This window comes from Zootermopsis nevadensis, unplaced genomic scaffold (assembly GCF_977971745.1).
Source record: "Zootermopsis nevadensis isolate Lab colony 2312 unplaced genomic scaffold, Znev_1.0 Znev_ptg000027l, whole genome shotgun sequence".
NCBI lineage: Eukaryota > Metazoa > Arthropoda > Insecta > Blattodea > Termopsidae > Zootermopsis > Zootermopsis nevadensis.
This window is the reverse complement of record NW_028259159.1, coordinates 5,174,172-5,190,308: the sequence shown is the minus strand read 5'-3', so window position 1 is coordinate 5,190,308 and position 16,137 is coordinate 5,174,172. Positions and strand designations below refer to the sequence as shown.

Here is a 16,137-nt window from a genome sequence, read left to right as displayed (position 1 = left end):
ATCACATTTATTTCGGTACGTACAAGCAAACACCGCATTATAACTCAAGTTTTAAGTCTGTTAAGATCAGAAGAATAAGCCGTTAACACAACAAGCTGTATTATATAACCTGGCAGCAAGAGGCTTAGTCCAGAATAAATGAACTGGCTTTCATCAAGTTGTAGTTACCAAGACTCCTGGATGGTGGGCGGAAACATTCAGTGACTTCGCAGAAAAAAATTGGATAATGGAGTTTCTGTGTGCTGATATTATTTCAAGAAAACGACACAAAAAACAGGAAGACAAAAGACGACGCAGAAAGAGAAAATATTCGAAGAGTTTGCTTCTTAAAGTTGGGCGAGACGGACAAACGGATTTCATGAAATATAAATCTGCAGAGGTTTTGCTGATATCTGTCGGCACAATCCAATTCATGTTAATTTTTTCTGGTGTGACCGGGTGGGGGATCCCCAGGCTACAATAGCTATTTGGGGAATCTTCAGTCACCGATGTTACTACCCAGCCAGGTACCCTACTCATTCACCGGTCAGTGACCTCGAACTCTGACGTCCTAGGCGACATTTTCAAAATGTCAAAGGTCAAATTCGTGTTAGATGTCATATGAGACTGGTCTCAGCAAGAGTTAAAATTCTACGTCGTTTTGTGTATGTAATATGTTACTGAGGCCTTAATTTTCTATTCAGAATTGTGGCTCAATATTATAATTAATCTGTAGTAAATTTGTGAACAATAACATTTTACTTTTACAAGAGAACCATATTTTCTGTTTGAACTCGCTTCGTCCGATAAAAGTCACTAAAGCCTCATTTACGTACTCCATTCCAGTGCATACATCCAGTGTTCCAGCATATTACGCCTCCAAGCTTCGTTCTCTCATGACTCTGGGATCAAATACATAGGTAGGAGGGGGGGGGGGGGGGGTCCGCTTTGGCATGACAAATGAGCTGCTCTAAACAAGCGCACAATATGTTAGGAAACCCAGTTATAGTGACCCTATCAAAATACAATAAATACAGCGGGCGTTGGCCGACAAAACCGATGATTAAAAAGTGAGCTGAAAGACAAATTTCATTCCGACGCGGGGTCTGACATATAAAATTACCAGCTATAAATCTGTTGAAAAACTGTGAAAAACGGATATATATATATATATATATATACCAAATTTATAGGGCTCCAACATTGCGATAAATATCATAGTTAAGTCATTATTTATCAACTGTTGTAAGCACAGTTCTATCCTTCGGGATACCTGCCCGATTTCATACTAAATAATACAGAGGTGAAGTGTCATCTGTCTTAGGCTCCACTGTCACCACCAATTCTTGTACAGTGTCATCAGAGACTAAGTACAGAGAACAGAATTCCAGACGGTGTCAACACGAATTTCATTAGTTTGGTGTTTTAAAAAACACCAAACACCATTATATGGACCCCTTTGAGGTTCGTGTCCCTTTACGTTTCTCTTCACAATTATGGAAGTTATCTTTATTCATCAGCAATGAATAATTTTCCCAGAAAGGATATGAGCACGTGGCTGTCCCAATGTTACGTGGCATTAAGGCTTTGACCGGGATGTTCTTTTGTTAAATCTTATGTGGTACCGCTTGATTCGACTTCTAATGGTTAAGTGAAGTGTTTTCTTCGCGGTACGGTCTGGATTCGTAAATATTATGAAGACGAGCTTCGGCTTCAAAGGGTTAACCAGCTGATTTTCGTAATGGTGAGGTGTAGTGTTTTCTTCGCGGTACGGACTGAATTCATAAATAATATTCAGACAATCTTCGGCTTCAAAGGGTTAAAGCGAGGAATCGTAAAACAAAAACACTATAAATATAACGCCATTTTTTAATAGTAGTTGTTCTGTGTCCAAACGGACAATCAGTGCTACCTAGCGGACACGCAGTGAACATGTACAGTCTACTTGCAGAGCTATAAATCGAATATTACCAGCACTAAAATTAATTAAGTTTAAAATGTAAATAAATTCTTAGTATATTATTCATATCTTAATATACCGAGTGTCCATAAATTAGAGAACAATTTGAAAGGCGTATAACACATACGAAAAATTTATGCATGAACGTCTGTGACCATCACACGTGATAAAACTTTAATGTTACGCGAATGTTAAGTTGCACGTACCTTTCTTGGTATGAGTTATACATAAATAATTTCAGGCCCTTTAAATCGTCCACTAACTTATGGACAGTCTGTAACCACCTGTTTGTTCCTCATCCTAGCTCTAATACCGCCATCAAATTAATCCGCAATGGATGTTTCAGTTAGGGGCGCAGATATTTGAACGCAGTCCCATTTATAGGGTAATTCAGTATTATCACTGTGCATCAAATGCTTTACGTAAATCCCATGGCATTTCTGTAATATTTAGACCGAATATGGAGGAAACGGATGGAATAATAATAATAAATATGGAGACATTAATTTGAACACCGCAACTAACACAAATATTTGTATTGTTTTATAATGGAGCCATTTTAAATAAAGGACTGTCCGGTGACTAACAATAAAATTACGGTTGTATGAAAAATATTCACGTCTTATTTACCATGTGGTCAGTTTGAAAACCTGCACTAGATTCGCTAATTCATAAAGTCCCATTGTTCACGTATGTAATTGTTTAGTATATTAAAATGTATTTATTTTATTCTCTGAACAACTTCTGGGGCATTTTATACATCGCATATAATCAACTACCTTTTGCACCGGAATTCAATATTTAGGACAAAAGCATTTCGGTCCAACAAAGTACAGACATTATTTTTCATCCTATTTTGTTAAAAATTGCATCACATCGAAAAAATGTTTGCAATTAAACTGCTAGACCTTCATGGGGGCCTATATTACACGCCTACTCAATGTTCATGTAAAGCCAGAATCATAACTCACAGGTTCGCATAAAAATTGAACAATACAAAATTTAATTAAAATATACGAAGTAATCTACATTCGGCGATGAAACATGCAGACGGACAAAATATCTAAGATACAGAATTTAATTGAAATATATCAAAACAGTTCTGAAGATTACGCATTTAGGCAAAAATGCATGATTTCCTCTGCGTCTTACGTATTCTACCACATCGTGAAAAAGTTTTTATTATAATCTTAAACTGTTTAGAATTTTGTGCATCTCTAATCAAACGTTGCACGGCGAAGTCAACGCTGGTACTTTACAATATTTACCGCTTCAAATTCACTTCCATTACTTCTTGCATCAGGGAGGGAATACACACTGATATAGCTTCAACAAAGAAACACAGTTTTTTGGTGTATGTTCGCATTCAAGCCCAACACTATTGATTTCTGAGTCTAGACATTTCTTTCCATTCGTTCCTGTCTATAACAGAGCTGAGAAATGGAACTGAACGTAAACAACACATCAAAATCAAGAACACGTTCTCATGTGTATCTTATCCCTTCATGAGAATTTAATCTTCTCGACGAAGGAACAACGAACGTACTAAACAACCAAGTAACTAAGCACTGACTAACAAAACAATTAAACCAAAAAATAATTAATTGCATCTAAGTAACTTACTACGTAACATTTTAGCTGTGTTACTCTGACTGGAACTTTTCAAAAAGAATAAAACTTCCTTTGTTCAGTAATACTTTTTACACTGAGGCGGTAAGATACAATGCATCGTTAGCCACCTCCAGGTAGCAAAGCTAATTTTTTTTTTTTTTTTTGAATTTCAAAAATGTCTAGCTCAATCCGTCAAGGACCCAAATGTGATTATTCGGATGTAAGAATAAGTCCAATAGAGCATTATTCTCTTCAAATTAAATTTATCTGAATCAATAATAAATAATTAAGGTCAATTTTGGTTACTTGTTCGTATTGTTAAGACCTTGTATTGTCAGGATCAGCTCCATATTTTATCGGAATGATATTTCCGACAACAGACAATCGAAGGTGTTAAGTACCTTAGATCAGTGGTATTCAACCTGGGGTACGCGAAGACATCTTAGGGGGTACATAAAATTTAAAAAAAAAATATATATATTTTATGATAAACACTGAATAATCAGTAATGTAATTTATTTAATTTATTTTAGATGTAGATTATATACTATGTATAACTTGAATTATACACCAACAACTTTGGGGGTACAAAGTTGAAGAGAAATTATATCTGGGGGTACGCGAAGACATCTTGAAATTTACATGAAATTTAAAAAAAATATATTATTTTATGATAAACATTGAATAATCAGTAATGTAATTTATTTAATTTATTTTAGATGTAGATTATATACTATGTATAACTTGAATTATACACCAACAACTTTGGGGGTACAAAGTTGAAGAGAAATTATATCTGGGGGTACGCGAAGACATCTTAGGGGGTACATGAAATTTAAAAAAAATATATTATTTTATGATAAACATTGAATAATCAGTAATGTAATTTATTTAATTTATTTTAGATGTAGATTATATACTATGTATAACTTGAATTATACACCAACAACTTTGGGGGTACAAAGTTGAAGAGAAATTATATCTGGGGGTACGCGAAGACATCTTAGGGGGTACATGAAATTTAAAAAAAATATATTATTTTATGATAAACATTGAATAATCAGTAATGTAATTTATTTAATTTATTTTAGATGTAGATTATATACTATGTATAACTTGAATTATACACCAACAACTTTGGGGGTACAAAGTTGAAGAGAAATTATATCTGGGGGTACGCGAAGACATCTTAGGGGGTACATGAAATTTAAAAAAAAAAAATTATTTTATGATAAACATTGAATAATCAGTAATGTAATTTATTTAATTTATTTTAGATGTAGATTATATACTATGTATAACTTGAATTATACACCAACAACTTTGGGGGTACAAAGTTGAAGTGAAATTATATTTGGGGGTACGCGAACAAAAAAGGTTGAATACCACTGCCTTAGATGATCTGCGCTAGCATGTGAGGGAAACACAGTTGTTTTTATAGATGCTGATGATTCATTTGTCTCTGTTTGCAGCTGGAACCCTACCGTCCAGTTACAATTTGCATGTGGAACCAAATAACACGTCCGCCAACTGCAAAACGCTGTCCTATTACAAGCATATCGATAATAAGGTGAGTGGCTTCATCTGCCTCCAGAGATAAAGCCAGAATGAAATATCTTTCTTTTAAAATCTCCATCTGTAAGTGTTTTTTACTATTTTATAAGAGAGACTGGGATTCAACGAATCCTAAGATCCGTCGAAAACTACTGCTCGTTTTTTATGTTTAAATTTCTTATCCTCTGAATTCAGAATTCAAGCTTCAAAAACGAATATCAAAATAGTGAACGTAATCCAGTGACTCCCGTCGTGTTCAACTTTACTTTACTGACATATTTTACGTAATACGACAAAGGATAAGTAAACACGTCTATTATTATCGTATATTAAATTCCCCGAAGTCTAACTGCTCTTTGAACAGAATTTTGCAAGCAAGTTTTACTTCGCCTCCATTATCAATCCCATAAATGTCATACTAGAATGCCCACGCCACATGTGGGTAGTTATATTAACAAAATTGTGCCAACTAATTTTATCTACGACTGAATTAATTCAGGTTTCACTGCCACCTCCCGGAAAAACGTAATATTATTTCGTGCTTTGAATTATTTTTATTTTAAAATCGTAAAAAAAATAAAGAGTTCAATATTCAAGCAACCCACCTACTTTCTATGTAATTTATAACTTTCTGTAAAAAAAAACGGATTTATAATAAGCGCAAAGGAAAAAAAACTTTTCAAAAAGAACGTATGCGGAGTGTGTGCACGCTATTATTCATTGACATAAAATATAGCAGCAAATAAAATTACCCCAACTAATTTCAAATAGAATGTGCAATTGTAAGGTGATAATTGAAACAAAACTCTGACCCATCCACCTAAGCGATATAAACAAAACCCATGTTTGAATGAACATAATTAGAAAATTCCGAACAAACATAAAACTGTTTGAAGTCGAGGAGTGTAATTTAATATTATTTTATTACTTTCCACGTGTACAGTCGTATAAAGTGACAGGCAACAAATAATTTCTTCAGTACCCACTGGAATACGTCACATAATATCATTCAGCTGCCCCTACTGATTCAATACGTACATCTGCCGATCAACAGAAGAAATATTATTATTTAATAAGGAATTATATACGACAGATTTCCGCAATCACTGACCTCTCATCAGACCATGATCGGATTCCTAGTAGCGGCATTCTTTCAAATGACTACTTTGTCTAAACGGTATCAGTGCGATATTGAAAAATTAAGGCAAATTAAACTACTTAAAAATTCAAACAAAACGAAGTAAGTTATTGACAAGTCACTGAAGTATGTGCTTCGTTCTGTCATCGAATACGAACATCTGTGACGTCATACCCCCCTACGTTTAATTTCCCAAAACTAAAAAGCGATTTAACCGTTAGAGATAACGTGCACCCCGTTCTTTGTAGGACGCAGAAAACGTCTCCATCCCAGACTACGTAGACGTTGTGAACGATTTTTGGGTTATTCCTGGATGCACCTATAAAATCGTGGTGGAGTCCAACCCACATGACGGCAAGAAAAACACATCGTTAAAGTACACAGTCCCAGGTAAGGGCGACACTAGAATTAAACGTACATAAGCAAGTACTTACCACCCAGCATCAAAACCTCAGGAAAACCGCCGAAAGACCGAGACGGGAATCGAACTCCTTGTAACTGCACCAGCCTGTAATTTTATTCAAGGACTTAGAATGACGTTCGTTAACTGTTTATAGGTAGATACTAACGTTGAAGGGCTGAAACTGAAGGCAGCATGTTCTTCTACGACATTGGTATCCACCTAGAAGTCCAGATAGCTCTACAGCCAAACCAGAAGATTATAAATAACAAACTTAATTGAATTAACCAATTGCATAAATTACAGCTCGGCTCTCAATGTGCCACATAAACCATTTCCTCATAAGACGGCAATCCATGCTATTTTCAGTGGTAATTTATATATTAATTACACCACCAAATCTCTGGGCTTTTTATACTTTGTACACTTCATTGATAAACCGTAACTCGAAACTATCATTTCCCGGCTCCTGGCAGGAGCTGCATGACTCACGGAGAGCACTACAAGATTTCACCGACAGTAGTCAAAATCGCTCCGTGAAACAATAAAATCAATTCAAAAATGTCTCTGTGACAGACGCCTTCCGGTAAAAAGTAAACGAATGTGGGCTCATTTGAGAGCCACGTTCACATTTATTGCCACAATAACCCGAAAACTCACAGACTTCGTATTCCGTAAATGTAGAACTGTACCGATATTTATTATTTCCAAGTCCAGTTATTCCTTTGCACCGGTGATGTAACTTATCGGTGCCTGTGGCACTGACACACGACGTCAGGGGATGTTTCATGAATGGCAGGGGATGTTTGATCTACTGTCTGTCACAGAAGGGTCAGGCGATGTCGGATACGACTCAGCGGGCTGGAATCACCGAGCTCGTCCCGACGGTCCCTACAGTCCATTAAACTAACAAGAATTGAACGCAGTACCCGCTGGCGATGCGAATTTGTGGTTTGAAAGTACCAATACCTGAAGGCGGAGAAAATTATATAACGAGAATCTTCACAACTTTAATTCTTCGCCAGACATTATCAACATGATCACTTCGAGATTCACGGAGAATGCTTGTAAAATTGTAGTTGGACAACCTGAAGAAAAGAGACAACTTGAAAGATTTAGATATAGATGGAAAAATAATATTAAAATGGCCTTTAAATAAGTTAAGATGGGAGCATGTGGATAGGTCTAAGCTGCCTTAGGTTAGCGGCCAGAAGCGGGCTCTTGTGAACACGATAATGGACCATCAGGTTCCATAAAAGCCATGACAAATCTTAACCTTGAGGCAAAGCGAAGGCGACCATTCACAAGGTTTAAAAATAATGGAGTAGAGTCCTTGAGAAACCTTCAGTACACTCAATTAGTCAAGAAATATTCCATTTATTACAGAACTCGAAAAAGTTCAAACGACGTAACTTCAGCTATTTCCATAAATTCTGACTTCTAATTCTGCGATCGCAATTTGTAAAGTCAGGTAAAGACCACAGCATTTCAGTCAGTCTCTGACAGGATCTGTCAGCTGTTCAACCATTTAAAGCCCAGCTGTAAATATATGTACCATCTGTTTCAAGAATCAGTATAAAAGCATTTTTTATTTGTGGGTTTCGTATAAATCTTAACGTGAACGAAGATAATTTCCTTAAACAGCGTTAACCAGCTGATCTTTTTTAACGACCAAGTGTTGTGTTTTCTTCGCGGTACGAGCTAAATTCTTAAATATTATTTAGACGAGATTCCGGCTCCAAAGGTTCCACTCGCGGGTTGCACTGCTATAAATGAACGTAAGTTATTAAAATTTCGTGGCTGTTTACCAAAAAAGGCAACGAACTTACTCTCGGAAACAAGTTCTCATGGGTCTAGACCTATTATTCAATAATGTTATTTGACAAATTTGCTAATCCTTTATTAAATTTAATTAAATATTTAGATTAGACGTAAAATATTTCTTTTCATCATGAAACTCTGCGCTGCACTGCCAGACATCATGGTACTTTATATTTCATCCTGTAAATTATCAAGAAACCCACGTATTTAAATTTCAACTCTTAAGACATTGACGTTCATACAAAGTAATAAACACCCGATACCACTACGAGAGTCACAATTTGACAATCACACAATTACAAAGAAATATTTATAAAAACAGTGAACAGATCAGTAATCCCTCGATTTATTTCTCTCAGAATACGATCACTTGATAGGGATTTCGTTTTCCATCCAACCAATTTCCTTCCACCCACACTGAAAAGAGGATCACGGAGAGAGAAGTACGGTCGATCAACAGGTGTGTGAAGTTCAAACGTCACTCAGAAGCTGCTGAGATCTGATGCAAATTTGATTACGCGGAAAATACGAACTCGTTCGCAATTTTTCCATCTTCTTTCCACCTAAATCCATTCGAGTGAAACTCAGTCATGCGCCATGTGGGCGTATGAACACTCGTCCACGGAAGTCTTACTTAAAAATAATTGAAAGGAAGGAGAGAAGGAACGAGGTCCATGCAGCAGACGATTTCTTTAAAAGCCAACCATCGCTCATCTAGTCAAGAAAATTCACATACTTGTGAGAAATTTTAATGTTCAATACCGTGTTCACAAAAGTCTGAAGTTGGACACTCTCCTGAGCCGGACGAGTCCATTACACACCTTCATAACCTGATTAACTTTAAAATCCATTTTAATATTATCCTCCCATCTACATGTAGGTCATCAAAGTTGTCTCTTCCCTTTAGGTTTTCTGACCAAAACATTGTCTTCATTTCTCACCCATCTTCACCATTGTAATAAGGATTATACACACCGACAAATGAAGGAAGAAAATAAATTAGAAAGGAAAGAGAGAAAGACAAATGAGATTTCTGCGAGCCATGAAATTAATAGCTCATGGGAACAGAGAAAAGATTAAAGATATAAGAAATGCATTAGATTTTAATAAAAGAAGGGCACGTGGTCTCAAATAATACGAAGATATATGTAGAAACCACGGTCTTCGGACGTCAGGGGACGGAATGTCATATTAAAATTACAAGTACGAACCGCAAGGAATGCGAAATCGGGGAAGGACTGCGTAATTATCGGTAGTTTCGGAAAAGGGGTCAAGGTTCGACGTCGACGAACATCTTGCAATGAAAAGATGGGTTTTTTATAATCGATACTTTACGTGCTACGGTCAAACCAGTGTCGGTCCTAAGACCAAGGACGTTCGTGGAATAAATTCATCACTGTGGGTTGATACGGATGTTTCAAGCGAGCAGGAACACGATACTCTCCGTCCCCAAGAAAGAGATGTCGAGAGTTCAGTATTAAAAATCTTAAACGTTCTATTTAAATTCCACGTAAAGAATGTTTTAGAAGAATAGGTACGAATTGAAATGAAATTCATCCTGCGACTTTTAGTATATTTCTCCAGTAGCATTTGAGATTATCGCATCATCAGGTCGATAAGTCAATATCTCTGAAACGTCGACAAACTCCTACCAGACTGCACGGCGCTACAACCCAGAAGACAGTCATCTAACAGTATTTTAGTTATGCTTAGAATGCGCCATAGAATTGATATCTCTTAATAAATTTTGACTACTTTTGTTGAGGAAAATTTTAACATGCACTTAAATGAAAATGTTATCACGCAAAACACAATACAAATTCATTCTTAATGGCCTCCATTCAACGTTAACTGGATTTATGTCATTATTGGCTCACTGGAGGTGACCAACAGCTGAAGTGGATAAAAAACCAATTACACTGGCAATAACATTGTTTCCAGACCCGTGTAAATTGAATGCAGTTGTCAGATGTAACGTGAATCGAACTAGAAACATTAATCGATATATCTAAATTCTATGGTAACAAACGCAGCCCGAAAGTTCGACTTCGCTAACGTCGATCTTTCATTGTGTCCAACAATGCACCAATTCAAAACAAATGCATCACACTTTCCATTCAAAAAGTACGGGCCACACTGCTCCTTCTTTGAGAGAGAATAAATTGAAGAAAATAATTCTTTCCTTCTGAATTCAGAATGTGTCGGAGAGGTTTGCAGTTGCCGTCATCGCATGACGCTGCCCAAACCAACCGAAGTCATGGCCCACATTGTTGGCCCACGAAGTATAAACGCCAGCTGGAACCTTCAACTGTCTGGAAGTGGCGAAACAGCGACCCAAGTGAACATAACCAAGTTCATAGTGCAGTAAGTACCACGCTTATTGTCGTCTATGTCAATGCATTGTCGAAACACTCTAAAACGAGGTAATTGTTGGATAACCCTGTTGCGACAATAACATCACGACAATAAACTCTGATACCATTGTAAGACTTGAGGTTCTCACAGCGGTGAGTATGAAGATTTCCGTCTTCTGGGTTGTTGCGCTGTGTAGTCTGGTCGATGTTAACCAACGTTTCAGAGGTCATACTGCCTCCGTCATCAGGGCGACCAGACTACACAGCGCAACAACCCAGAAGACAGAAATCTTCATACTCTGATGACGGAGGCAGTATGACCTCTGAAACGTTGGTTAACATCGACCAGACTACACAGCGCAACAACCCAGAAGACAGAAATCTTCATACTCTGATGACGGAGGCAGTATGACCTCTGAAACGTTGGTTAACATCGACCAGACTACACAGCGCAACAACCCAGAAGACAGAAATCTTCATACTCTGATGACGGAGGCAGTATGACCTCTGAAACGTTGGTTAACATCGACCAGACTACACAGCGCAACAACCCAGAAGACAGAAATCTTCATACTCTGATGACGGAGGCAGTATGACCTCTGAAACGTTGGTTAACATCGACCAGACTACACAGCGCAACAACCCAGAAGACAGAAATCTTCATACTCTGATGACGGAGGCAGTATGACCTCTGAAACGTTGGTTAACATCGACCAGACTACACAGCGCAACAACCCAGAAGACGGAAATCTTCATATTCTGATGACGGAGGCAGTATGACCTCTGAAACGTTGGTTAACATCGACCAGACTACACGGCGCAACAACCCAGAAGACGGAAATCTTCATATTCTGATGACGGAGGCAGTATGACCTCTGAAACGTTGGTTAACATCGACCAGACTACACGGCGCAACAACCCAGAAGACGGTAATCTTCATACTCTGATGACGGAGGCAGTATGACCTCTGAAACGTTGGTTAACATCGACCAGACTACACGGCGCAACAATCCAGAAGACGGAAATCTTCTGATACCATTGTTTGTTATTCCAACAAGAAATTGGGAATGGGATGTCACTGTTGTTACTCAATAAACGATTTCCCTACAGACTGAAGTTTCAGAGATGCTTATTGCTTCCTACATCAGGGCGATGATAAACTTCTACCAGTCTGCACGATGCAGCATCCCAAAGGATAGTCAACTACCAACCGGATCTTGCACGGTATCGATCCAGTCTCCAAGATTACACTGTGATAACAACAATACGAATCCATACTATTTTAAGCTTTCACGACGGCTGAATGCAATTAAGTCTTCTTGGGCGATCAGTGTTGATGATGGAGACAGAGACAGTCTCCGAAACGTCGGATCGATCGTTCAAGTAGATTTAATCGTGCACGAAGCACAACCGCGGGCAAAGAATGACTTCATTCAGATTTGTTTGTAAGTGAATTGGAGACCCACTGGAAAAACGAGAGTTTGCTAAAACCACTAGTGAAGTCAATTACTTCGCGGTCTTACAAGTCTGCTTCGGATTCGTTGCCGGACGAGAAGCTTAACTAATGCTTGTTACGTCTGGTCTACATGGACACAGCACCCACAAGTAGATTAATCTAACAAATAAGCCTTAATTTGTGACAAACTTCGGTTCTGCTTGTTTATATCAAATGTTAGGTTCCGGTGTCGTCTCAGATGACCTTTGCTTCTTACCTGGAACTATCCTAAAGGTTCCACGTGGTACATCAAGTCTTTATTATTATTTAGTGTTCTGTCTGACGACAGGTCCATATGAACAGGATCCTTCCATCCTTTTCTCGGACTGGGACCTGTTTATATACGTTCTTGGCAGATGATCCAGAAGTGGTTTGCCATTGCCTTCTTCTGTGTGTGAATGGAGTAATTGTTGGGATGCCACGGAGGAAAACTCCGTGTTGCCTAGACCACGGCCTTGCCCAACACAAGTTATAAATTCGGGCACCACCGGGAATCGAACCCGAGACCCCAGGATTACAAGGCCAGCGTTCTAACCGCTAGACCACCTCATCTTATTATTATTTAGTGTTCTGTCTGACGACAGGTCCATATGAACAGGATCCTTCCATCCTTTTCTCGGACTGGGACCTGTTCATATACGTTCTTGGCAGATGATCCAGAAGTGGTTTGCCATTGCCTTCTTCTGTGTGTGAATGGAGTAATTGTTGGGATGCCACGGAGGAAAACTCCGTGTTGCCTAGACCACGGCCTTGCCCAACACAAGTTATAAATTCGGGCACCACCGGGAATCGAACCCGAGACCCCAGGATTACAAGGCCAGCGTTCTAACCGCTAGACCACCTCATCTTATTATTATTTAGTGTTCTGTCTGACGACAGGTCCATATGAACAGGATCCTTCCATCCTTTTCTCGGACTGGGACCTGTTCATATACGTTCTTGGCAGATGATCCAGAAGTGGTTTGCCATTGCCTTCTTCTGTGTGTGAATGGAGTAATTGTTGGGATGCCACGGAGGAAAACTCCGTGTTGCCTAGACCACGGCCTTGCCCAACACAAGTTATAAATTCGGGCACCGCCGGGAATCGAATCCGAGTCCCCAGGATTACAAGGCCAGCGTTCTAACCGCTATCATCAAGTCTTACAACTAAATAAAGAGACTTATTCAGCGAGACAAAAACACTTTCACTGAACTTTAGCAAATGGGCCACTTTTACAGTAGGACCACTCGTCTTCTGACTGTGTGTGCCCATTCCAGAGTATGTCTAGCTAAATTGATGGAAATAATTTTGTGAAAATCGTTCAGCTGTCATTACCCTGTTCTGAAAGTCTTCGAGTGTCTATAAAGATAAGCAAGGGCAATATGCTCTTAAAGGTGATCAGAGACTTCTGAATCACACTGTACTTTAAAAAAAAAACTAAAGAAAAAAAAAGTACTATTAATTTGTTTGTACTGAACCATCACTTTTCTTGGATTTCATGCTTCCGAGCCTCTGGTCGTAAAGCGTGGCTAAACCATCTGCGTTAAACTAGCTTTTTTATCGTCCAGTTTGATGATTTCCTTGCCACAGACACGAACAGCGAGACATCAGGCGACAATAACGTGACGTACGAGACGATTCAATCTGTATGCACCTCCTGAGACTACTGTGAGACAGCGATACCAATAGTCATCTGACAGACGAATGGCGGTAGCAGGGGGAGGGGGGTACACGTGGTTATTCTCGTGAAAAGCGATTGCCACTCTCTTCTGGGGACAAATATTCTCGGTAACGTGTCAAAACTAATTATTCAACAACTGATACTTCTCTCTTCATACAGATTTCAGTTTCCCACGGCGACTCGATGCTATTTACTTGTCGTTTGTTAAAAGATGCTACCATTAGCTCAGACTGCATCGGATTATTAATGAGTAATAAATTGAAATTGATCCAAAAAAGAAGTGACTGGGTTACCACGACCTTTTCATTTGCGTGTGACGTTATCGAAAGCAAAGCTAATCATACGCCTATGTTCAGCGATGTGAATGAGGGTACGTGAAACTTCGCTTTTACTCCCCTCACGCACATTAGCGAGTAGGTAGACGTATAGTTTCAACTTCCAATTAAAATTTAAGTTGCCATAGATGAAAATGAAAAAGTAACATCTTTGTAAATATACCAACTAAACTAACTCCGCGGAGAAGAGTCCTTCTTTAGAGGCGTACGCTAAGCTATTGAAGAAATTCAAAGGATTCTGTTGAATCCAGAGGTTCATTCTGGTGTTGGCGACAGCCTGCCACTGGGCACGATCACAAGCCAGATGAAACGAATCCACACACACCCCATCCCATGTCTCTAAGATCAATTTTAACATCAAGATTTCCAACGAAAATTCTGTAAGCATTTCTCACCTCCCCATGCCAATTCACGCCATCCTCCTTCACTTGATCACCCTAATAATATTTTACGACTACTTTTTATACAGTTTTCAAAGTAATGGCGAACAACTTTTCCTGGCTTGCACCTGTACATCTGAAATCAATTAAAAGCTAACAAGGTCTAAAATAATGAAGAAGTTTTTAATTTCCTTTCTCCTTTCCCCCTTGGAATTTCATTTAATTGACTTTACAGATGGCAGTAGGCGTACCTCACAAAGTTCGCATATGCCTTATTCTGTAGCTGTTCGTCGTGACTTGTTTCAACCCTACAACGGAGACTGTTCATCCACCAGATCACGTTTTATGTTGGGAATTATCTTACGAAAGACGAACGTGCGCGCTTTTGTTGTGACATGATACGGCACGTTAATTTTACGCCCAGTTATTGCACACATATTTTGCATAATCACAAATACTCAATCTTTTATGCAGCAAATCTTATTTCAAGTCATCTTAAAACTACACTGACCTGCATTCATTTCCAGTTTTGGACGTCAGGTGTTCGCAGATCGTCAGATCTACAACATGAGTCCCGTGGGCGATTTGAAGTACGTCAAAACTGCAGATATCACATCTCAACACGAGTTACTTATTGATTCCCCATCTGAGCTCAGACCAAATGTGACATACATGATCAACGTGTTTGTCATAGACAACCGTGGCTGTAAGGGACCTGGAACAAATTACACATTCACACGTAAGTCAATTTTCTTCAGTTATAACCACATTCCACGTTAAACCCGCACATATTCTTAGCATATAAATTTTACGCTACCATGTATATTGGTAAAAGAAGAGAAATTGATATTTTCTCTCCTGGTGACAGCTGTAACTTCTACTTTTATCATATATTAAGTTTATTCTTTTTTACAGTCTGTATGTGGTACACCTCTTGAAATGAGTAAGATAAACAGCCAAACATCAGGAAATTTCAGTCTTCGTGATATGAGCGGATATTCATAATACAAAAATGCGACCCTGTAAATGTATTTACGGGTTTCATATGATTATTAGAGTAAACAGAGATTATTTCCTTAAAATCATCACGTTAATATCTGTAATGGAAATGCGTTGCTTACTTTGGTGAACGGACTAAAGTTTTAAATATTAATTATGCAAGCCTCGACTTCAAACAGCTAAAGTTATGTTTCTGTTTTCCAGTGCCCATTCACGCAACAGCGGAAACTAACCTAACTTTGGTAGGTACATTAAATATATTTCACAATTTCAGATTATTTTTTTTAAGTAAGCTAATAAACAACTGAAATCAATTACAAAAAAATGCATTCTTATCACTTTTAAATGCTATTTTATATTAGTTTATAATCCTCCAAGATTCTCCTGTAGCATAAATCAGACCAAGAACATGCACTTTTCCCTTACAACAAATTTGACTTATAAATAAAT

General features: G+C 38.2%; 2 protein-coding genes across 12 annotated transcripts in view; one reads left to right on the top strand and one right to left on the bottom strand.

Moving 5' to 3' along the window:
- The window catches only part of LOC110832276 (metabotropic glutamate receptor 2), a 299,409-nt gene that overhangs the window by 82,042 nt on the left and 201,230 nt on the right, over positions 1-16,137 (bottom strand). For all 10 annotated transcript variants that reach the window (XR_015537258.1, XR_015537257.1, XR_015537253.1 and 7 more), the window contains exons 16-17: positions 15,200-15,403; positions 6,677-6,750 (exon numbers count right to left, since the gene is read on the bottom strand). The gene's annotated coding sequence lies outside the window, so the exon portion shown is untranslated. The remainder of the gene's footprint in view (positions 1-6,676; positions 6,751-15,199; positions 15,404-16,137) is intronic.
- Positions 1-16,137, top strand: part of LOC110832275 (angiopoietin-1 receptor) — an 86,478-nt gene that overhangs the window by 60,649 nt on the left and 9,692 nt on the right. For both annotated transcript variants that reach the window (XM_087356486.1, XM_087356485.1), the window contains exons 4-8: positions 5,023-5,120; positions 6,491-6,632; positions 10,659-10,827; positions 15,216-15,427; positions 15,892-15,929. In XM_087356486.1, the coding sequence (XP_087212612.1) occupies positions 5,023-5,120; positions 6,491-6,632; positions 10,659-10,827; positions 15,216-15,427; positions 15,892-15,929 (659 nt within the window). The remainder of the gene's footprint in view (positions 1-5,022; positions 5,121-6,490; positions 6,633-10,658; positions 10,828-15,215; positions 15,428-15,891; positions 15,930-16,137) is intronic.